This window comes from Orbicella franksi, chromosome 2, assembly GCF_964199315.1.
Source record: "Orbicella franksi chromosome 2, jaOrbFran1.1, whole genome shotgun sequence".
In the NCBI taxonomy this organism is placed as follows: Eukaryota; Metazoa; Cnidaria; class Anthozoa; order Scleractinia; family Merulinidae; genus Orbicella; species Orbicella franksi.
Window position 1 is genome coordinate 38017311 of NC_138146.1, and position 24862 is coordinate 38042172.

Sequence of the window (24862 nt, forward strand, 5' to 3'; positions counted from 1 at the left end):
ATAATAGAAGACCTTTGAGGAAACAATTTTAACTAATAATTAAAGTAGACAACGCTATTATTAAGGAAAATCGTTAAGTTAAATAAGTATGACGATAAGAATTGACAAAATCTTTTTTCTTAATTAATTCAATATGGTGTCATTGTTAACTTCTGTAAACCAAACTTTGTTCGTTCTTCTGTAACTTAATTGTTGAAAAAAGAATTGTAATTGATTATTGCGGAAATACAAAATCCCAACTGAAGAAAAAGAACATAAAACGGCAAAGAGAACGTCACCAAACAAAAGATTTATTGAGTAGAGCAATGGCTGTGCGCTTGCGTTTTAAATCTTTGCGCATTTTGTAGCCGTAGCTTGAAATGAACAGGTTCTCTGCATTTTGAAGAACATTGTATCACGGAAATTTGATGAGCTCCTGAATGAGAGAAACTTTATTCTTAGGAAGAGAACTCATCGCCGCAAATTGCGAAAAAACGTTTACTCCGCGAAATTTAACCTGTAGACCTAAATTAAATCATAGCAATGTTTTTTTGAAACTTTTCGCTCTTTCTGATCTATCTACGAGTCTGCGAAAAATTTAATCCTCCAAAGAAGGCATTGTACAGATTTTGAAGGGCCAATGTCCAAATATATTCTGAAATCGCCTATCGACGGTCCCTATTTTGACTGTTTTTCATTCTTTTTGGGGGTGGGGTGGCGGGAGAGGGTCAGTTGCAGTATTCAAAAAAGTATCCTTACGTGCTTTCATAAGCATGACGTTACGGGAAAAAAAATTACTCAGGGCTCCATATATGTCAACATTATGCAAATAAAAAAACAAGTTGGGAACTAATTTCAAAGGCACTTCAATAAGCTTGTATAATGTGGCATTGGTAGAAGTCATATTGCCAAATCCTGTGTTAAAAAAGTCCAGTGACGGTATGAAAGTTGTTTCATGGTCTCCTCTTACAATTGCTCACCAAGTTCTTTCAATAATCTCCCTCCAAGTCATCAAGAAGAAATCCACAAGATGTTCGATAAAGATTTGGAAAAAAAACTTTCTACCGAGATTATTCACATCGTATAGCAAACTTCTGTGCGACTGTTTCAAATATATTCTCAAAGGGGATTATTTCTAACAACACCATGTGTTTAAAACAGACTTTGAGGTTCATATGAAACACTTGAAATTACTGGTGAAATGAAGCTGATGATGACATGTTACCTTTGTTTGCACAACTTCTCTGAACTTTGAAATCTATTTTCTCACGTTTCCACGGGAAATTGTTTTCGGTGTTATTTCAGGCAACTATTTATATCTCAAGCTTTTAGAAAATGCAAAAAGGACTGTAATATACTTACAAATATTCTGGGAGAAGGTTTTTGTCCAATAAAAACTGAAATTGGTCAATTTTCTCTCGGCTTTCCTCTTAATTATTATTGTAGAACTAATTAATGATTAGATCTGAATAAGAAGACTTTATTCTATGCTCAATTCAATGGAACGTTTTCACGTGACGTCATCAAGTTTTAAAATCCAAACCTAAAGAGCCACCAGAGTTTCTATCCTCATCAGGCACAAGAGGTGCGAAAAGTATATATCTTCACAACATTTCGGCGGAATAACGTCCTTCGTTTGGAAACAAATGCATTTTTAATTTTAGAGTTATGGCAGTGCGGGACATAAAGCTAGGATTGCGTTTGTCGAAAAATATATACTTATCTCATGATTGTTAGCCCTTCGTGAAATAAAGTAGTAATAAAGTGTTAATTTATAGGTTTGTGCAGTGCAGGCAAACAGTGGCCTAGATAACCAAGTAAGCTCCAGATTATCACACTATTTTCCGACCGCCATATTGGCGAATCTTTGCCGACTTTTTTGCCGACATTTTCCCTCATTAACATACCACTTTGCACGGAGAAGGTATCACGCTAGACACCAATTGACTACAACACTTTAAAGAGCTTGTGAAACTTAGTAACTGGTGAAGCTTTTGGCTCTTTGGGTGTAATATTCGAGGATAATTTGGCTTTCAAAAACTGCAAAATTTATGGGTGGCAAAAGCGCTAATGAGCTTATACATTCTTTGTAAAATTTTCAATATTCAGAACTAATGTTTTGGTAGATTCATCAGAAACTGTATCACTCATGGAGCAAATATTGTAAACAAAGATTCGCTTATTGGTGTACCACGTAGGTAGACCAATATGGCGGCACCATACTGGGCTCTGTAAATTTGTGCAAAACATTTAGTCGAGTATCTGAAGTTTGGAATAGCGCATAGACCTAAAACCTGCAGGTGCCTTCTTTATTTATGTTCTATAAGATCGCATTTTCTTGTTTGTTTGTTTTTTTTTATTGTATGACAGTAAAAACGATCTATTGTAGTCCGGATATTTGACTAGCTGCGCCCAAGATTTTTTCAAGATTCAAACCTTCTTTACTCGACAAAAACAAAACAAAACAGCTTTTCCAAAATTTTTTCAAGGTTCAAAATCCTTCTATACTCGACAGAAACATAACAAAACAGAAGAAGCCCTTTTTAGAGCAATCTTACTTTAAATTCTGAAAGTAATTTTAATACGGTTGTACTCAAACAGCACTCTTAAAGTAGTTTGCGATGTATGAGAAGTGACGAACTGGAAGATTAAAACCTTTCAATTAAGATACTTCACTTTATATTCTCGAAAATACTGCTCAAATGTAAAGAATGTATATATGCAAAACAGCAATTCGATGTAACATTCATCTCAGGCTTAATGGGAAAACTAGTGAGCATTCACGAGTTGATTTTATTGACAAGCCACGGTCATTTCTTAATTACTACCTCTTCCTCTTCATTTAAATTTTTCTCGAAAAGAAACCACCATTGTTTTCAATTAATTAAACTCTTAAGTACGTCCCAGGCTCAAAATGTGTATTGTTGTTACTGATTTTCTCATATTGTTGTTAATATTAATTCTGAGAATTTGGTTCTTCATCAAGACAATACCTCTAGCAAGTCTGTTTCGTAAATTACTGAAACCGTTAAAAGTTAACGAGAGTAGAAATGATCTACTTATCTGAGATCTGATGTCTCCAATAGTCAACTTGGGCCAGATTCCAACAGTGCACTGCGATCTAAGATGGCTGCCCTCCCTGTCAACAGTGATACATCAGCCGTCTGGAGCGAGAGAGAGAGAGAGAAGAAAAGAATATTTAATCAACACTACCTGGTCAACTAATAAATTTACAGTCGTGTTAGATACAGTTGATAACTATGTAAATTTTCAGAAAACAGTAGTGTTTTGATCCGGTTTCGAATTTTGGCAGTTTCTTCAAAAATGAAATAGCTAGAATTCTCATGGAATCCAATATGGGTTGTATTGTTCGCGCTTCTAAGAATTACGGATAATGCTTTCCAACTTAGTTAATAGTATGAGGTAGCTATTAAAATTGGGTTTAAGGATTATTAAAGAATCTTGTTGGGACCTTTTACGTCGTGGTATTCTCCTCTGCACCGAAACGTTTTCAAACGCTAAATTCCAAGAACAGCTAAGAACGTAAAATGAAAAGTGAAAGATGTCCTTTCACATAATAACTCCACCCCCTCTTCCCCCCACGCGAAAATGATCTAGGCCAACAAAAGTTCGACCCAAAGTAGCTCGAAGTCCTTTCAAACAAACGGTTGTCTCATTATAATAATTATTATCGAAAATAATACAGTGCACCTGTATTGTTTTGATCTAAATTATGGCATTTTGCGGACCAGACAACCGTACCCTTATATACAGCAATGGTACGAAACTTAAAAATCTATCAATTTTGCAATCAGAATCACGATTTTTAACACTCTTGAAGTGTAAAGATAGGAAAACCATTATCTACTTATCTGAGCTGGGATGTTTTTCCAATAGCCATCGTACGCCAGAAGTGAAGCTCTGCAGAACTGCCATCCAAAATTCAGTTAAAGTTGATGAAATTCAATTAATTAAGGTTGATGAATAAATCCAGAACTCATGAACTGTCCTTCAACACATCTTTGGTCGTCCTGGAGATAGCAGAGCAAACGGTGGCAACTTTAGTTATTTAATCACCTATGTTTACTTATTATTTCATGGACAGATAACTTGCTCACTCCGAAAACTTGTACGCGTGTTGTAGTCAGAGAGTTGAGGCATTTAAGATAAAAGACTTGCTGTAAGGTTGATAACGAGATTTACTTACTTTTTTAATTAATCCTCTTCGTTCTCTGTGGGACACAAGGCAGCCACAGTCCATCTACATTTATCTCGTTTTTGTACGATATGTTGTTCCTCATTGAGCTCATGACAGGCGTCAGGTGGTTTTTGGCCAGTTGGTGTCCATTTCTAGGCAACCTTGGGAAGTGTGTGGTCAATCCATCGGATTCATCTGCGTTTGATTTCCATGACAACATTCTGGCAATAAGTTTTTCTGTCAACGGATCAGAGATAAAGAGCAATATTCACTGCTTGTAGACATTGACGTCAATTGTTTTGAATTTAATTTTTCTACAACCAAACAACTCTTTGTTTCAAAAGCCAATTGCTTTCATGTTGGCGAACAAATAACAATCTAGCTAGCCTAACGAGCTTTTCCTGCGCTGAGATTTTTTCTATTTTTTGCTCATTTTTCTCATTAAACTACGCCTATAGGCTCGTCAGATAGCTTCAGCTCAGATAATTCTTTTTTTTAGAATTAATAAACGAATTTGCCAGTGTAGTCAATAAGTTAGAAGTTCTTAGATTCTTGCCATGGATTTCAAAATTTTTTTTGAAACAGAAAAACACGATCACAGGACGATAAACTGAAGCATTCTACGAATGGATTATGTAAAAAAAACAAAACAAAAAAAAAAAACAGTAAAACTTTAGTGCCACCAAATCGTAAGATCTTAGCCTCGGTACTCGATTTCCTGTATTTGTAAGCTAAATGAAAAATGTTTTAACTTAATGGTACGAAATAAATAATACGTGTTCCTTTTGTCTGTGGGTTAATTTTAAGCAAAAATACGTCCAAACACGAGACTCGTCCATTAAAATTACGAAACATTCAGCACCAAGGCATACAAAATTACCAGCGAAATGCACTCATTTTGAAATCGATCACATTCTTTATTACATTGCAAACCGGTTCTAATGTGACGTCCGAATGACCCTACGTATGTAAAAAAAAAAATAAACTAGACTTAGCTGCAAAACCTAAAAGAATTGTATTAAATGAAATCTAGCGACAACTGTGATTCACTTATCTGAAATTCAACGGAGTTGTCGTCAACATGAAACTTGCCAGGAGTCCATAGCTGGTCGTGCTACACTTCATTTGAATTGGTGAATGACGCCTGTCACTCCAATTCAATTCCTTTGGATACAACTTTGCCGCCTCTGGTCAATTCTTGTGAAAAAACAGGAAAGTCATGGTTAAGTTTTTCGCGTGTTAACTCAAGCAAAACTGACTTGATTGAGTATTAGTATCAGTTAACGGAGGTCTATCGGCCTTACGCTTTTAAAACAAAACAAAACTCCCTCAAAATGTGGAATAACACTTTAAACGACTACCAACAAAATGGTGCACTGCAGTGGGAACCAACTGGAGATTAGTTGTAGATTTTGATATAACTACACAACTGTTCTCTTTGTATCAGAGCAAAGGCAAAGGCGGTTGGAATTTTCTGTTTTTACAACAGTTAAAACGAGTGTACATGGTAGCGCTCCGAGGTGACGAAACAAATTGCGAATGACAAAGTCAAACGGCAAACCAAGCAGATTATCAAGCTGTAAACACTGAAATATTTTATTAAAAATAATCATTCAGTTACTCACAAGAGAAATGTTTGCTATTCGGTTTTTCAACTTTGCCTAAATACAGTCTTCGGTGTCAAGGAAAAACACATGCTCCTCGAAGCTTTCACAGCATTGAGGAAAGTTTTATTATACCACTAAATGATCAAATTGAAAGACGAGGGAAACAGCCAGGACACGTAACTAGCTAGAGAAAATGTGGACTTACCTGAAGAAAGCACATCGACTATGATGTCTTCGCCCTTGCCTTCAATTCAACGGCGATAAATAAAGAAAATATGGACTTGCCTGAAGGGAACACAGCGACTAAGATGTCTTCGCCCTCGCCTTCAATGCAACGGCGACCGACGCTAAAATGGGTGTGTCATTCTACACTTCTTTATATATATACCCACATTAAAATTCATTACAGCCACGAGAAATATGCTTTGAACAAAAGAAATGCATCCCACGTTAAGATTGTGTGCTTTGAATTGTGAAAAATGAGCAACCGGAGAGAAAAAACACGCACCTGAAAGGAATTTTGATCCGAATATGCTATGTTTGTAGTTAATAGGCCAATTTTGATATATTAAAATTCTAACGGCTCCGCGAGGCTTAACGGAATAATGAAAAAAGAAGTTAATTATTCATCCCTTAGACCCGAGGCGGTCTCTCTTGTTTTATTCCCCTAAGCCTCGGAGCCAAGTAAGACATTTAATAAATCGAAATTGGTCTCTAACTGTCGAAAATCTCACAGACAAGAACACCGCGGTGAAGCGTCGTAAAACGTACTTTTGGTCCAGTAATTACAGTTGAGTCATAATTCAACTGTAATAATGACGAAATTTATGCGCGCGCAAATTATGACGCACACTCAGTTTTCTTACCTCTTTTTCACTTCTTTGGAAAATATCTTTGGAAGAAAAACTTTTCTCTGACAATGAATGAGCTTACGCAATCGCATGAAGATCTAACCGTCGATACAACCAGCATTTTTAATTTTGACCGTAAAAATTCCTGCGGACGAAGTTCGCTGGAAAGAACGAGCTGCACCACGGTATGTTAATTTAGCGCTTCGATATCTAGAATTCAGTTTCTTTGTAGAATTTAAATCTTGCCATTTGTTCCGTTTCTTTTTAACATTTTCTTTAGTTCTCATAATTTCTCCTGATTTTTTTTTTTTACGGAAATAGCCAAATTTAAGCTTATTTAAAAGAGCTCAGTCACGGTTTGCGCATATTGAAAAGTTTAGCCTCAATTTTTCAAATTCGTCGTTTGCAATCCGTGTTAATCTTCTTTATCCTTAGCAATCCTTGTTCCTTTATGGTTTATCACTATGTCTTTGGTGTTTTTCTATCTTATTAAACTGTTATTTTTCAGGTTTCCTGTACCTTCCGTATCTGAAGGTTTATCCTGTCCATTTGACGCGGTGAACCAGCTTTTTCACTGCAAAAGTACACAAAGGAAAGGTTAACAAAGATTGCCAGAGATAAAGTTCGATAGACTGTAAACAAGCAGGCGCGGATCCATACCGGTTTCCACCGTTTTACGGAGATCGGTCAGAATTTTCATAATAAAAAAAATCAATAGATATGTATATATTTTTAATAAAAGTAAACTGCAAGTTGAATCTCGAAAATAGTTTTGACATTTATTTTTTATTTATTCTTTTTTGCCAATTACCGGAAATAGACAAGGGTCATAGACACGTTCTGGCGGCAAAATTTTACAGCCGGGAAATCACTAGTCTCCCGACGGCGGTCACGCCATCACATCATCGCCGCGGGCGTCTAGACCAAAATTAGATTTCCCCGGGCGATTTGTGCAATTCTCCACTAGGATAGCCTGTACTATCATTCAACGTCTTTGGACAACGACTTCAACAAGAGTGTGGAATACATAACAACGTCAAGATGTCACAAATTACTGACAACTTCAGGAAAAAAGGTTAGTTCGGGTCTTTGTTAATAATAGGGACCTTTAGCAATGACGACGAGAACGTGAACGTCACCGACCGGAAGTTGGGAAAACGAACTTCGAAGCTACCACGCATGCCCAATCGAGCACTACTCGTCGTCCACATCTCGTTCAGGACGCCATTTGCCGCCATTTGCCGCCATCTGCCGTCTTGCCGAGAACGCGAGTATGTTTTATTTGTTTTCTAATTTCTACTTACGTATCTTAGGAATTTCTTCAATGTAAAGGGTCGTTTTAGTGAATAAATACAGTGCCGAAGTAATTTGATCGTACCGTGATGGAAAAAAAACTTGATTTCTTTCGAGTTGCTGGTAGAGCTTTACAGTATAAAGTGGAGAAAGCAATGGCGGATGATAATAAAAGTACTGCAGGGTACGTAATAGTGCTTTTATAAATACAAATCGCGGGCATTTCGTTATAGTTTTGTAATTTATACCAGTTGGCATTTTTAAGAAGAGTTCTGGGCTTTGAAGAATATCCGAACTACTCGGATCGACTATAAACTTAGCTTAGCTCTGAATCACCTGACGTTGATTACAACACTGAATAAACGTTAAATTGTTGTAGTGGATAATTTTTGCATTTTCAAATTAACGGAACATTTGACATTTGTTTCACATTTTCCTGTTGACTGCCACAGAAAGCTGCAGTAAAGGGTTCGTCCACGTAACCGGTTTACTAAAGTGTTTACGTTTCCCGCCGTGGACGACGGTCCCGTTCCAGGGCTCAATCGGTCATATACGTCGTCGTCCACGTTCTCGTCGTCATTGCTAAAGGTCCCTAATGGTTGAGAGTGGACAAATTAATTTTACTGAAAAGTTATTCTCGTTCGGTATGAACACGCCTGGCTGGCGTGATACTCAGACGTGTTTGTTTGAACAAATGATTTATCTTTGCAGTGGAAACTCGTTCTAGCAATGGCTTTGAGATGACTGAAAACATATTTACGAAGCACGAATTTACAGACGAGATTGACAGGACTTGCCTTGCTGCACATTCATTACAACATGGACATTGACTTTGACGAAATAATTCGCAGATTTGCAAGGCTTCATCCAAGGAGAATGGAACTGGTAAATATATTGTCTGACAGACTCAAAAAGCCAGGAAAGGGAACTTTAGGTAGTTAAAATTGAAAAAATTTCCCGGGAGAGCATGCCCCCGCACCCCCCTAGGAGCTTGCGCCTTCGGCGCTCGTTTTGCATTAAATCGGTCAACATTTTCCCTAGATCTGCGCCTGCTCCTTTAGGAGTTAAATTCCCCTCCGGGGTTTCAAATGTCTAACAGGAAGTGAAGGAGTGATGGAGTGAAATCGCTTCACCACTACAACTTGGAAAATAATTTTTTCCAAGTTTAAAAATGGCGGGATTGAGTTAGGCGCATAACGAGTCAGCGGTTGACTAAATGATAAGATTATAGGTTGTATAATAGCACATCAATTCTGCATTGATGATTTTGTTTCAATAGTTTTGTGTTGTGTTTCGATAATTTTGTGCTGTGTTTCAGTAATTTTGCGTTGTGTTTCAATAATTTTGTGTCGTGTTTCGATAATTTTGTGTTGCGTTTCACAGATATTGACTTGTGTTCCAAAAATACTGTTTTGTGTTTCAAGAATGGTTTGCTGTGTTTGCAGATACGGGCCACCGTAATATACAGCAGAGAACGTAATTATTACTTGGAAAAATAACCCAACTTTTGCAAAGGGCTATAACGTCCGGACACAGCGGGCACTCCCGAGCAGGCAAGATAGAACCATCTTGTCCGTAGCCAATCACAGCGCAGTAACTGGTTCGTCTTCCCAGCTTTCGGAGCTAGCCATACAATAAATATGGGTTATTGACCAAGCTTGTTCGGTCTAGATGGCTGGATATTGGCCAAATTATTTTTTTGCGTGTTTATGAATCGAGACGGACTCAAGGTCCATTACCTCGTAAAGAAAAGACCGAGGCCAGTATCCAGCCATCTTGACCGAAGGACTTGGTCGATAAAGGATTTATTAAATGGCTTTTGGGAAATTTTTCCTTCGGGATACAGCGGGCAGTCCCGAGTGGGCAAGATAGCGCCATCTTGTCCGCTCGGGTAGCCAATCACAGCGCAGGATTTGGTTCATCTTGCCCGTTCCCGAAGCTAGCCATATAGTAAACTTACCTACTTACTCTCCTATTTACTTTATTATGAAATACGTGTCAGTTTCACGGCATGGAAACACTTGGAAACTGGTATTACCGAAGTAACAACGTCATTTCATCTTAATAAATGGAAAACTGAATGAAACCTGAAATGGAATGAAACATCAAAAGCGAGCAATATCATGACTTCAGTGAACTACAAAGTACTATATTATTCCTGCAGTCATTGTCGAGGTTAAGGAATTGAAAGTGACACTCCGACGACTCCGGTGAGAACACTACGACATAGTCTCGCTTTAAGGGGCCAAACACAGATGTCTCCGGAGGGAGTTGGGCGCGAAGCTTGGCGACTAGTTTTTGACTCTTAGTACTGCGCGGGAGACGAGACAGCTGAAGTTAAACTTATCAGAGTATATCTAAAGGTAAGCATTCCCATCTACGCATGTGCTAGTGACTTTCGTGTATAATAAACTGCATTCAAAAGACATTTAAAAGTCGCTTAACTCCATTCCGATAGTCTTTGTTGAATGCCAGTTAAATGCACGGATTTAAAGCACTTGTAGAGTGCGCCAAAAACCGCGACATAAAAAGTAAATCTTTAGGAAGCCCACAAAAGAAGTTTTGGACGAAGGAATTTAAAAAGAAAGTAACTTGGTATGGAAGCTAACAAAGAGTGAAACAAACGACAATTGTTATAAACATTTTCAACGCTTTGCTTCTTCTTCGAGAATTAAGACGGTTTGTCGTCGCGAGGGGTTTCCAGGAGTCTTTCTCCGCCAAATTTTATAAATAACACAGCTGTACAGTGTTGGTACGGTAACCAAAGGAAGCATGTAGAAGAGAACGAAGAGAATTATGGTATAATCCTGGGACGCCTTGTAGGTATCGAATGGAGCCGGCCATCGTTCATCGCAGTAGAGTTGTTCTTCATTTTTCACCACGTTGCTTGCGACAATCATAGGCACGTTCGATGTACAAGGAATCAGCCAGGTACTCAAAATAATAATCTTCGAGAATCTTCTGGTCATAATTCTTTTGAGAGGGAAGCAGGTGGCAAAAAATCTGTCCAGTGCAATCGCCAATAGGTTAAGAACGGAACAGAATGCACAAACCTCTTGGCAGAAGGGCGCAAGTTTACAAAGTACAATTCCCACATCGCTTGGCATCCACTCATCCGAATCGCGTATCTCAACTGCCACGGACTCTGGTGTGTTTATCACTGTGGTCAAAAGATCTGCAATGGCCATGTTCACGACAAAATAGAAAGCGACCTTTCGCCGAATACTCCAAGTACGTCGAGTAACAGATATTACTGAGATATTGCCAACCAGTGAGATTACTATTATCACCACGTACGCTGCGATCTTAGCTGCATGAGGAGATGGAGGTTCAAGCGGAGGGCAGTCTTCATACCCCACATATTCGTCTTCTTCTGAAAAGGTTTCGTTGCTAGTAATGTTGTTCATGCTGTTTACCGTGTAGCAGAATCGTTTCTGAAATAGAATACAGGCAAAACAAGTAACTCACTTTAAATTGCCCAAGGCCGGTTCAGACGCAAGCGCGCGCTTACTAAGGAAAAGATAAGCAGGTGCGGGGCTTGGTTCCGGTTGAGTCTACTTCATCTGCACTCTCTTAAACATGTCAAAGTGCTCGTTACCATTGATTCGAACATGGCGACTTGACAAAACATTGAAACGTTGCTATTCCTTTTTTCTCAGGCCGTTGCAAATAGAATAAAGTAAAAACTAAAATATGTGCCCGTTTACACATTGATGGCCGGACGTTTTTGAACGTAAATTTAACATTTTATTTCTAGAGATGATTAAAAAGCAAGCGAAATATTTTTAGGAATATTAATTACCTTAACATGTTATTTTTGCAGTCACAGAGGCACAGTAAGAAATAAAAATCTTTTGGAGGGGTGCAGAAGCTTCCAAAATCCATTCCCTGATTTGCTATTATTCCTTCTCCATCAAGTTTATTTTACGTGAAGATGTGAAGTCAGTTTTACGCTCGATTCCCGTCACCTTCTCGACGCCGGCTTTCCATCCTCCCCAAGATGAGAGAGCAACAAAGCAAGTCGTGGCGTAAATTTATAATTCACACTGCGCTCCCTGGAAATGTCAACCGATGACAACCATACATATAGAAAGGCCCGCATGACACTTATAATTCACAACATTTGTTCTCTTTAATTTTGGTCTTCCAAACTATTTTGATTTACGTATATATTGTTGCTGCAGAAGGGCATTATGTACTGTGTTCCAGGAAGAAGTTTTGAGTGTCAGAGAAAACCGGCAGAATCATTCGTTTCACAGAATAAAAATTAGCGGAAAAGATTTTAAAACAACCATAACATTTGCCGAGGTAGGCGTTCTTTTTTCTACGAGATATCACCTCTCAATTGGCACAAAATACTGGACATTTTAAGCAATTTTGGGCGAGTCTAAAAGATACTTCATACAACTTTCAGAAACTCTTATATTTTGGCGACACAATTAGTTGACTGAGAGGTATATTAGACGTCCTTAGCTTTAATACTTCGGCAACCGTTTCACGAGGTATCAACTGATATCTCCTTTGTCCCAAATGTTAGTCATTTTAGGTGGATTGTTTTACAAAAGTGCGGCAGAAATGTTCGCCGCCAATTTTTAGTAAAGGAAACCCTGCTGGTTCGCTTTACATTCCCAATTATGCATGGCCATCTTTGACACATGCAGGAAGGTTGGGAAAAATAATTAGTTCCTGCTCGCTTCATGAACAACTCAAAACTATCTCAATCTTCAGAGCAAAATATGAATCAAGTTACGTTTTTGCTCCACATACATGCAATCTCGTTCTCGATGAATGCTCAAATAGTTGCCAATAACAGCTGTGATTAAAACAAGGATGGTCGAGGAAAGATGTCAGAGGTCGGTTGATTTTATACCGTGCCGGTGATTATTTGGTGCAGCTGTATGTAAGCAATGAACAAATCTCAATTTTCCCGCTGTCCAATCCAGGAAGGAGTCGCGAAGGACAGGAGAATTGGATAAACATCGCACCAAGACATGTAAGCGTTGCTAGTCAATGGAAATCTTGCTTGCGTCCAAAGTTCGTTTGTATTAGCGCAGCCTAGTATACAGTGTCCTTTTCCACTCAACCTTCTTGCAAGAACATCGTTATTAACGTAGACAGTAAGTAGGCTGAATTTTCCAGCGAAAATTCTATTTTCTTATAAGTCACACTACATGGAAAACAAATAAATCACTGCTGGTTTTAGCTGTCGTGTTAAAAAAAACAAAAACAAAACAAAACAAAACAAAACAAAACAAAACAAAACAAAACCACAACAGCAACGAAAAAAATCGGCAAGTTAATGATGATTGAAGATCCAGCCTAAATTAATTTTGAGACTTCTGGCACGCAAACGAGAGGGTCAAGAAAAGACGTCTGAAGTTAGCAGCTCATAGGAAATTTTTTGCAGTGCCGTGTCTGTTTGGTGCAGCTCAGTGAGTAAACAATGACGAAATCCAACTTTTGACGGCAAGTTTGCCGCTAGGGTCACGAAAGCCAGACCAATGCAATAAACATCCTAAGACGTGTTAACGCTACTGTGTCAGGCTTGTCAGATCAGCGGAAATCTTTCTTGTTGTTTTTGTTTTCCGCTCATCAGTTTTTACAACACCATGTTGAAATGTTTACGGTGTAGTGAGTTGCAGTTACAGAGTTGAAATTTACTTCAGTTAAATATGAAAAGAATCCTGCGGAGTAATTTCGGCGAGTGCAATTTGAAATATCAGGAGTAGCGTAAATCCTTAATTGCTGGAGCTTTCATACGATTACTCATTTATTATATGACTGAGAAAATTGAGAATGCACGCGCGTTAATTTACATAGCAGTGAAAATTAAGAATTAACGATAAATTGGCCTGCTCTCAGCCAATCACAAGAAGTTATTTTCTCAGTCATATAATAAGAAATAAATAATCACTCGCAAATTTTTCAAATGTGTTCTTTTTTGTCTTAGTCTTTGAAAATTTTCCTGTGCGTATTTATTCCAAATTGCACTCGAAATCATTTGATTATCTATACAAACAGTATGCAAGTTTAGATTATGATTGAATAATTGAATAATTTTACCTTGGAATGTTGACTTCGTAAATTAAGTTTTTCTCTGACATACATTGCTGGCTCGATAGAAACTCGGTCAGTGTAAAACGCAGACTGCGGACTGCAGAATGCATGCTGCTGACCCGGGGAAAATGAAGACTGCAGCCTACAAACCTACCTTTCAAGGATATATCGTGTCATTATGTCTCTATACGCGCGCTGTGATTGGTGAATTTGGCGGGTCGTGTTCTACCGTGCGGCCCGCTAAATTTTAAAGCTGTTTTTAGTGCCAAAACAATTCGTTATTTATCGCCAAGTGTTCATAACTTGGCGATAAATCACGAATGAGGCCGAACCCTCTCGCGCGTTTCGGTTTAACTGAGTCTGACACAAGACAAAAATGTTTTTCAATAGACTCATGGTAAAACGTAGACAATAGTCTTCCTAAGTACATGTAAAATACTTACCAAGAATGTCTTGCCGGAAGTCTTACTGAACAAGTTCACCACCACAATTTACAGCTTAAAAGGATATCATTTAACTGTAAAAGAGATTGCGCGATTTTTCACAGTTATAGTTTTTAGCACATAAGCAAAGGCTAGCTGGAAATCAAGACGATGGTTCGACGAATGCTTTCAATAGAGTGTCTTGGCAGAAACTTTAATTTTAATGTTTTTCATCCGTTTTCATTTTATCGTAAACACGAGATGAAAAGTTTGAAAAAAATTAGGCAAGTGACTGCAGTTATAATTGAGCAGCCTTTCAGGTGCTAAAAACGTATAATAACGGATATAGAATGGTGATGAATAGAGGTTCCATAGTGACGTCAACTGCTTGCCAAATATAAAAAAAACTTAAATAAACTGTATTTAAATTTTCACTGAGGTACTAGCTGTATAACAGTGATTAGTGAAACCACGGTAGACCCTTTGAGTAAAAGCTTGATAGCGATATGTTATTTTTAATATGTGATTAGCATATTTTTGAACCCGATTCCTTTTTTGTCCTTTTAATTTTCAACTTAAACGGTCGCAATACGATATGTTAAAAGTATATAAATAGCAACTGAACTAGATAAACAAGAATTGGTTTGAATTCATATAATTATGAGTAAATACTGCCTGCTCTCTATTGAAACTTTTTCATGTGTTTAATAACACAAACGTCACTTCAGCGTGAACTATTCTTAAGTGGAAAACTGCTGTATTTGAGGTATAAAATTTAAAAGCAAATTCAACAAGCTGGTCTAGTATTCATCTTTTCTGCTTGAATAGAAGCAGCTTTCCATATAAGCTGGTGAGCCGATCCTTTTTCGTGCTCTGGGGAGGCGAGAAAAATGGCTGCTTCGGAGGTAGTCTTATTGTTCTTGGTCTGTACAACTCACGCTAACTTGCATCGACCAGAAGGTATGATATAAGATCAAGCCCCTCTGTGTCACGATCATAATCTTTCAATTCAATCTTATCAACGTAATTAAGAGAACGACTAAAGGCAATAATGGATTTCAGCATTAATCGACCATACTAACTGGTTATTCTTTTGTTTAGAAAACGTTGGCCTTGGAGACAAAAACTTGTTCGAAGGCGACATGATCCTTACCGACGCCCAAAGAATGGCTGTCATGCTCGGAGAAGACGTCAGTAAGGCTGGACTGGGCCGCGCATCAATTCGCAAGAATCTATGGCCCGGGGTGGTTCTTGTCTATCAGTTGGATCCAGCAATCGGTAGTAATCAATCCGTTTTGTTGAACTTCTTTCAAAGTTTTCATCAAATCGAGCTTTTTTTATAGCAGACAAGTTTTCAACCTTTTATCCTTGGATGAAATAGTCTTGGAAGCTAAATGGACGATTCGATTGTGGCCTTGAGCTACTATGTTTCTTTTTGTTCCAAGTTTTTGCCTCAATCGAATCGCCCATTTAATCATCCAACATGCCACTTTAAGTCAACCTCAGACGTTTACTGAATCTCGGAGGCATCTTGTACTTATATCCATTGATTGTTTGTTAGATTAATACGTAAATAGCATCAAAAAAGTATGACCCTTTAATTTCGGCCGAATTAGCAATGTAATGTTGCACATTAATTTAAATAACTTACCAACTTATGGTAAAAAATAGTAATAATAAAAATAAATCTAGCCAATGTTTGGTGCACACTGTAGTACACGGCAGTACTTCATTAGCTAGATAAATCTATACTTTTGGTTTCACCAACCAGGATCCTTTTCAGCTTCCCTTAAAGGGAAGGAAGTATCAGATCTCCCCCTTAAAGTCAAGCCAAGTGAAGCGTACCCTCAAGATTACATTAATGAATTGATTATTTGAAAATTGAACTCGCCAGTCATTTCAAAAATTAATATTTAATTGATTTTTTTGAATATTAAACCCATTAGCCGTATTCTTGGAACGATTAGTTGGTTCAATTTTCCAATAATCAATTCAGTATTTCATTCTTGAGGGGTACGCCTTACTTAATTTGACTTTAAAACCGTGACGGTTTTTCCAGTCAGCTTTGAACGCTTGTAACCATCAAACAACGAACTCCTAAGGTGGTGGAGTTGACTAAACTTTATCAAAAATTTATTAAATCGTCTTAGTAATGAATGTCTTTTGACACTTCATAACCTGTATTTTAAAACGCTTCGCCACTAGACTACGACTAGTCCCTCTTTCACTTAGTCCGTCGCACGTGACGGACTAAGCAAAAGAGGGACTACTCCGGCGTAGTCTACTTCATGACCACCTCCCGTTTATAACACCACACAAAAACCCTTCCGAAGTTGTATACCCCATGAGTTATAATGCGGAATTTTGTTGCATACCAGTAGCTACAAGAAGCCTGGACCAAATTTTACAATGTAAGTGCTGTTTGATACTGATTGTAAGCTGTATGTTGTAAACATTTACCATCTTCCTTATGCTTGTAAATTTACTAAATGTACGCGTTTCTATCATTACTTATAGAGAGAAGTTCAAGAGCTATGTCAGCAATCAATGCTGCCATGAATTTGTGGAAAACTCAAACGTGTGTGCGGTTCAAGAAAAGGACAACTGAGAGTGCTTATGCCTACTTTCACATTGGCTCAGGGTAAGCATTAAAGTGGCGTACTTTAATTTTGAGAGAGTAAAAGAGGTTCCCGTAGCACAAAGCGGCTAGGAGTATTTCTCCCCCACCCCCCCCGTCCCCCCTCCAGGATGGGATGGTAGTCCATCGCAGGGCTACCCCAGGCGTTAAATTCACCCACACCAATTTATACATAAATTCAACACCATTATTAATATATTGCGCTCAGCCACATACTCGGACTGCCTTGTTAAGCAGTGAAAAGTAGAAAATACCTCTCTTTCAATTTGTCTTTTGATTGGTTTCGTTGGGAGTTTTCTTGTTCAATTATTTGTCAGATGCACGTCATATGTGGGACGGACAGGAAGAAGACAGATGGTTTCCCTTGCCAGAGGATGCTGGTACACGCACACTGTTGCACATGAGATTGGTGGGTTTGTATGACTGATTTTATGAAACATGGTACACTAAGAGAATACAGTATCTCTCGCAATAAATAAGTACGCTTGATTCTGTTGTTACCTACTTTGTTTGACCCCATCTGAAATTTTAACGTAACCTTTACAATAAAGCACGGTAAATGCACCTTCACGCATGGTATTAAGTTATGGACTGTTTTTTTTTCTCAATTTCCAGTGTGTCGTACATGCGCTCTGATTAAAGGGATAAACATTTCCCCCCTAAATTGCAGTCAGTTTTTCTTTACGTTGTTGTTGTTCTCAGGTCATGCTCTGGGATTCTATCATGAACAGTCCCGTCCTGATCGCGACGATTACGTGATAATCAACTGGCAGAACATTCAGCAGGGTAGGTATAAAAACATAGTAAACATAGTCCCATGTATAAATGTTGAATGATCGCTACGAGTAACTCCACCTGCTCTCGTACATGCAATTAGAGAAAAACGAGCAAGAAGTGATTCACTCGTCACGAACGTTATTTTTACGTTTGTATGCCGAACCCACCACTACATGGCCGGGTTGTTCGAGAGGTGGATAACACAATCCACCGGATAAATCACTTTGCAGCGGATAGCGTGGTTGGTTAAAACGTGTCCATTGGATAGCGATTTATCCGAATGATAGCGTTACGCAGCCTTAAAAACAACTGGGACAACTACAGCAAGTGAAAGTCTAACTACGATAAGTATAGTTGTTGTAATTAATTAGAAAATTTGCACAGGCTCTCATTACCAACTAAACAGATTTTGAACAGTAGGGATAAGAATAATGAGATTTGAAAAACCTCAAATAGGCTGATCATGAATGCCAAATGGTAGGCAAAAAAGTATTTGTGCACAGGACTGGCATGCGAAACTCCTACTAGTGGCCTGGGTTGCTTGTACTCAGGGCCGCGACAGCTTCCCAGCAAACTGATAAGACCACCTTCCTCACTGAATAAAAGTGTGGCGTAACTCAGAGCATTTGTTTAAAAATTCATTTAGGACTTGCCTATGCTTTCAACAAGTACCCACGCTCCACAATTGATTCTCTTGGCACTTCATACGACTACAGGAGTGTGATGCATTACGAGAGTTACGCCTTCAGCGCAAACAGAAGACCGACCATTGTAGCCAAGAAACAAGGAGTAAGACCCAGAATCAAACTTTGAACTTTGATAATTCAATTATTCACTGTGTCTCATTATATAACAAAAACGACAACAATCTTTATTTGTCCTCTCTCTTGCCTTGTTTTTAGGTTACTCTAAGTAACAGAAAAGGCCCAACAGAGATAGACGTGAAGCAGATGAATCTGTTGTACAAATGCAGTGGAGGAGAAGGGGGAGGGGGAGGGGGCGGAGGAGGGGGTGGTGAGAGTAAGTTTCACCAAATATTTGGTTGATAATGCAGTGCATCCCTCTTTAATAAACCTGATGAGGGCAAGATGTTCACTAGGAATTGAACTTAGTCTCTATTAGGGTAACCAAAATACACTACTCCACCAGGTTGTATGTACAGCAAATATAGGATCTAAAAATGAATTAGGAAGATTGCCTTTAGAGCTACAAATCTGTTCTCTTTAACTTAATACCCTTTTAAGTTTTGATCCACCTTCAAAATCAACTCCTCGATAGTATTGGTAAACTGCATTCTTCATTAGTTGATATGGTTTATGTGATCCAGACAAAAAATCGAAATAAAATATGTTCAGTTATTTACCATGCCACTTGCATGTGTGCATTTAAATCGTAGATATATGTTGCAAAAATTGGTACCGAAAGAATAATATCGGTTGTCATAAAAGCATGAAAAGGGTTGTTACATAAACAGACAACCTCACGGGATCATACAAGAGCTTGGTCCATACAGGACTAACATGGTTTATGCCACGTGATTAGGAGGGATGTTTTGTTTTATTTGATGATTTGATGTATCTTTAGAATTCGTACGTTCTGTCACCTCCGTGTTACTTCGCTTTTCAATAACTGACGAAAGGAACTCAAAAGTTTCAGGGGACTTCTCGGGAAACAAGAGTAAAAGGGTTCATTTGTGCTGAGTGATTACGTGAACAGTTACTGATTTGTGCACATGTCAAGTTGACCTCAAGTTGAGAGAATTGATGTGCTTTTGTGTGTTGAGATAAACTGATTACGAATTAACTGCCTCTGGAAGTTCCGCTTTACTTTTGGACAGGATTCACTTGTGTTACTGATAGATTTGGATGCAGTTACTTTATACCTTCATTTACTCAAATTGTTATATCTGTACATGTATTATGCCTTTACTCAGAAATAATATTTTATTTTTCTTAGTTTAAATGCATATGTTTATGCCTAGCTATCTTTCTTTCTTCTAGGTTGCAAGGATAAAAACTCGAGTTGTTTATACTGGTCACAAAGAGGTTATTGCCAACACAGCTATGTGGACTTCATGTCAAAGAACTGTCCAAAGACCTGTGGCAAATGCTAATGCCGGGTGTGCTTATTTAAAATCTCTTCTTCAGCTCATTTTCAGTGCATCCGGCATAGAACTCAATAAAAATGATTTTTTTTATCAATCTGGCTTTCAGAGTTCTCTTTGGCGTGAGGAATTCCCCACCTCCAGCTAACAATAAAAAGACTAAACGTTTATTGTAAATTCAATAAACTGAAGAAAGAGATCGAGGCCTAATGGCATGATCTCTATATCAAGGGCAATAACTACTTTCCTCCAATCCTCACACCCGTCTTATAAACTATAAAAGCTCTTTAAAAAGAAGAATATGGAACTTTTAACATCTATGTCAACTTGAAACAGTGCCTTGTTCGCTGCTCGGCTAGAGTCACTTCCATTCTTCGACGCAACCCAACGAACAAAGAAAGAGCAAAACTCTCCTTGTCGCCTGTATTTCTGTTACTCTGTAACTACAGCAGTTGGAATTCTAACGGCTAAATTTTAATTCCTTCAATTGTGTCATTTTCAGGTTATGGAGATCTCAGGAGATGCCGTAGACAGGATATAAAAGACTTCATTATGAAGCTTGTTAACCTGTAAATTATGGTTGATTAATGCTGAGAAAAAAATAAAACCCTCTGTCAGATCTTGTCCTGTCTTCTTTGTTCTGAAGATAACAATGTTAAAGCCTCAGAAAACGTTTTTCTACGTATTCTCTAACCAGGTTAGCCTATCGGCAGGTTCCTTCCGTGGGGCAAACGAGTTTATATTTCCAAAGCTCGAGGAAAACGTTTGACGTGATAACGCGGCCAGACGTTCTTTTACAACACAGCATTACTCGAAATGGAGATAAAGCGTTTCTAATCGTTTCTAATGCGTTTTTTCAGCATAATTTTATGAAAGAAAAAGAGAACAAAAATGTTTTTAAATGGAGCATCAAGGTCGCAAAATGTCAATCGTATTTTTCTTCAATAGTATCTTTTACAGAATACTCAGTTGTATCAAATACCTTTGTCATTAGTAACAAAGTAGAGATTGGAACAACAGTTATCTTCATATTGCTTCGTCGCATTCGCTGAAGGCAATTTTCATTCTTGATCTCGGTTACTCTTGTCATGTGTTTTGTCTTTTCCAGGTCTTCCCTGGTCTTTTCTTTTTCCGGGGATGGTAGGGCCGTTGTAGCCTGTGGAGAGGTTAATACAATCCTTTTTTTAACTTTCGTGCAATTATGTGCGTTTTAATATATTTAAAATCAAGAATAATTTTAGCATAATTTTCTCTTCATGGGTTTTGTTTTCTTTGAGTCTCTCTTTGGTGGTTTTGTGATGTCATGGAAAAATCAAGAAATTAAATCCAAGATGGTGGCTTTTCGGGAATGATGGTCCATTTTCACGTCATGCATACACGTAAGCGTGTCACGTTTAAGATGCAAGCGTGTCACGTTGAAGACATCAAAGGATATAATTTTGAACATAGTTTACCCATCGGAGATTTCGATAAAAATTGCTATTCCATTATACATTTGATGTCACAATAACTATTAATATTATGCTCGGAGCCAGAGTCGGTTGGGGTGGGACGGCAAATCAAAAAAAAAAAAAAAAAAAGGTTGAAGCCACGAACGTTTACGAGGACGGTGGAAAGAGTCTTTTCAGACCTTTTCCACACGGCTCCGGAATTACCCTGGACACAAATATCCTTTGTATAAGATCGTTGTTATTAGTAATTTTTTTTGGTGTGTGTTTCTATGTTTGTTTGTTTTGTGTCCCTGACGTAAACATGTAAAACCTCTTTTCTTTTGGCTGGCTGCCTGGCATTTTTAACTCTTAGGTTATTTCAAATATAAACTTTTGTTGTTTTGCTGTATTTGTTGTTTTCGAAACCTAAGAACAGACGAAGGAATATGAACAGGATACGGTTGTTAAAGCTACAAGTTTTACCATGTTTCGAAAGTCAAACTTATACCATCTTGTTAATTGTCTATGCATTGAGTACCTCGTGCGCAAATAAAGGATTGTTGTTGTTGTTGTTGTGGTATACAACATATGCGTTTTTCAACACTTTCGTGGCGTATGTATCTTTTCGGACTTGATTTTTTTTTAAGATTGTATACACCACCCGAGCCTTGGAGGCATACTGAAAGATCAACATTTTATTGTAACTTTTTGCAGATTGCAACATTTTATTGTTCATACTTGGTACCATACTTAGTTATTTTGTAATTACTCGTAGATTTTTAGCACAGAGGGCCACTAGTCTATCAGTTCATACTGTCATGTGTGACCCTCTCTAAATAAAGTTGATTGATTGATTGATTCAAGTTGACAAATAGATTCCATGTTGTCGTGCGTCTATATAGTAATTGATACACATACATGTATGAACAGTAAACGGTGATTCGGGAAGCCAAGGAAGGATTGACAAATGCCACGGCCATTTTGTGTTTACAACAAGTGATTTAGTTCCCAATCTTCCTGTGAGTATAACGGGAAGATTGGGAACTAAATCACTTGTTTTAAACACAAAATGGCCGTGGCATTTATCAATCCTTCCTTGGCTTCCCGAATCACCGTTTACTGTCCATACATGTATGTGTGCCGAGAGTTGTCCAAAAGAGTACTTCTACAAACCTTTCAAGAGGAGTCTACATACCCTCACGGGAAGATTGGGAACTAAGTCACTTGTTGTAAACACAAAATGGCCGCGGCATTTATCAATCCTTCCTTGGCTTCCCGAATCACCGTTACTGTTCATACATGTATGTGTGCCGAGAGTTGTCCAAAAGAGTGCTTCTACAAACCTTTCAAGAGGAGTCTACATGCGGTGTGTCTAAAATACTGGTAGCTGGTGACTGGTAACTGGTCACTGGTCACTGGTCACTGGTCACTGGTCACTGGTCGCTGGTCACTGGTCACTGGTCACTGGTCACTGGTCACTGGTCACTGGTCACTGGTCACTGGAATTTGGTTAGGTAGGGGGAACAAAACGCATTATTTCCAATCAATTTACAAAAACTTTAATTCCAACAAAAAAGAACATGAATCAATAAACATTCTCTTTCATAACAATAGAGCCCAACCAACCGTTGACAGTAACTAATACATGTATTTACAAGACTTACAAGACTTACAAGATATTTTCACATTAACCAGACTAGACGTCGTTTAGTGTCCGTATTTAAATGGCGAGAGACCGTAATAGCGGGATGTCCGCAAGGCGACAGTTGACTGTATACGGACCTTCAAGCCGGCAAATAACAAATATCAGTCAACACCATTGCGGAAAATTTAAGTCCCTTCTAGCGTGAACAAGTTTAGACTTTAAAACATGTATTGCAAATAGAAATGAGCCAAAAAAACCTCACGAGCAAAACTTTTACTATAAATTACAAAGGTGTCAAACCGCAAAAACAAAGAGTGGCGCAGTTTTGATTCGATCATTTTGACAGCTAGACATTCCACTGCTTACTTGGTTTTGCACATTTAACTGAGGGGGGGGGGGGGGGGGAGATACTCTTCCCCGATCATGCATCGCGTTTCTCATTTACCACTATCTCTCCGCCTTGAACGCCTAGCAGGCTAGATATTGGCTGGCGTTGTCGCGGGGCATTTGCCATTTGTGGTTATCCGAAAAAAGAATGGCAAATGCCGGACAATTTACTAACGCGTTGGGAGCAGTCGTTTCTAAACCGGCGACTCAATATGTATCGGACTGTTTTTATTTATACTGTCTAACGATATGCATGTTCTTCGATTTTGAACGTGTCGTTTTCGGCATTGTAATCTCGACCAGTAGATAGTAAAATGTTAATTTGTTGTCTTAAAGTTGAATAGCATTCGTAACATTCGATACAGATGTTGTGCACACGCTCACGTGCTCCCAAATGAAAGGCATAATTGAATGTTAAGAAAAAATTCAATACGTAGACAGGTTACTCTGAGGTTAACACGACACTTATTTGTTTTAATGGCAATGTGTTTATAAAACTTAGCGCGTAGTCGAAACTCATTTCTTAGAGGGCGCAGTCAGCGACAATCATACCAATCTTGACGTGCACAGAATCGACATAGAATTATTCAGCGCCGTGCGATCTTAGTACAACCGTGGTGAAATATGACCACCCACTACCCGCCACCCATTACCACTTACCTTTGAATATTAAATTTTGTTGTTGAATGAATAACGTGAAAGAGTGACGAAAGAAGGAATCATGGATGAAAACTTTACTTCAGTTCGTATTAAATATAGCAAAATTTACAGTAAGAAAAATGCGTGTGTGGACAAATAATCTTTTTTATAAGTGTACTAAGGTACACTTATAAAAGCTGGCAGTTTTAATGCTACCTAGGTTTCAAGGATCCCTACAGAGGATTTTTCCTGAACTTTAAGCGGTCTTTAGTTTTGAAAACCTAGTGGGCAGACAAATCTTACTATTGTTTTAAATTAAGGGACATTTATACTTTCAATTCATGTAGTTCAGCAGTTGCAAACAGGCGCCACGTTTTTAAAACGTGCCTTCAAAGTAGAGCTATTTTCGCGTTTGGTTCAAAACTCGATTTAACGGGTAGAAAATCTTCTTTTAACCGTTGAAGGAACAACATTGAATTATAATTGCAACATGGCTAAACAAACTGCTATGATATATCTATAGTTGAAAAAAAGAATTGGGACTTTTTAGCGAATATTATTTTTTTTAGAGCGCCGGCAATATGTGCTATTTTTCCAGTTTCGGCGGGCATGAAACTTGTGTCGAGCGGACCGAACTTCAATCAATCCTAGAAAACTTCAATTGGAATTTTTAATGAAATAAAACTCATTTTAGTGATTGACTAGGTAAGGGCTTCGAAATCCCAGGTTATGAGAAAAATCGAATCAGTGGTCAAATCAGTGGTCGGTTCTTAGAGAGACAGCCTCTTAAGCTCTAAAAGCTGCTCCGATTTCTCAGAATTCATAGAAAACTAGA

General features: G+C 38.2%; 3 protein-coding genes across 3 annotated transcripts; 2 read left to right on the forward strand and 1 right to left on the reverse strand.

Moving 5' to 3' along the window:
• Nucleotides 1-9305: 9305 nt before the first annotated feature.
• On the reverse strand, nucleotides 9306-13114 carry LOC145470137 (orexin receptor type 2-like). The gene has a single exon (XM_081453980.1). It carries the CDS (start codon nucleotides 11333-11335, stop codon nucleotides 10574-10576), a length of 762 nt encoding a protein of 253 aa, XP_081310106.1. The 5' UTR covers nucleotides 11336-13114; the 3' UTR covers nucleotides 9306-10573.
• A 3196-nt stretch (nucleotides 13115-16310) lies between these two features.
• LOC145470148 (hatching enzyme 1.2-like) lies at nucleotides 16311-17997 on the forward strand. The gene is made up of 3 exons (XM_081453989.1): nucleotides 16311-17048; nucleotides 17363-17454; nucleotides 17748-17997. The coding sequence occupies exons 1-3, from the start codon at nucleotides 16897-16899 to the stop codon at nucleotides 17879-17881; spliced, it is 378 nt and encodes a 125-aa protein (XP_081310115.1). The 5' UTR covers nucleotides 16311-16896; the 3' UTR covers nucleotides 17882-17997.
• LOC145480143 (zinc metalloproteinase nas-13-like) lies at nucleotides 17977-20003 on the forward strand. The gene is made up of 4 exons (XM_081458598.1): nucleotides 17977-18063; nucleotides 18429-18611; nucleotides 18725-18842; nucleotides 19823-20003. The coding sequence occupies exons 1-4, from the start codon at nucleotides 17977-17979 to the stop codon at nucleotides 19933-19935; spliced, it is 501 nt and encodes a 166-aa protein (XP_081314724.1). The 3' UTR covers nucleotides 19936-20003.
• Nucleotides 20004-24862: the final 4859 nt, after the last annotated feature.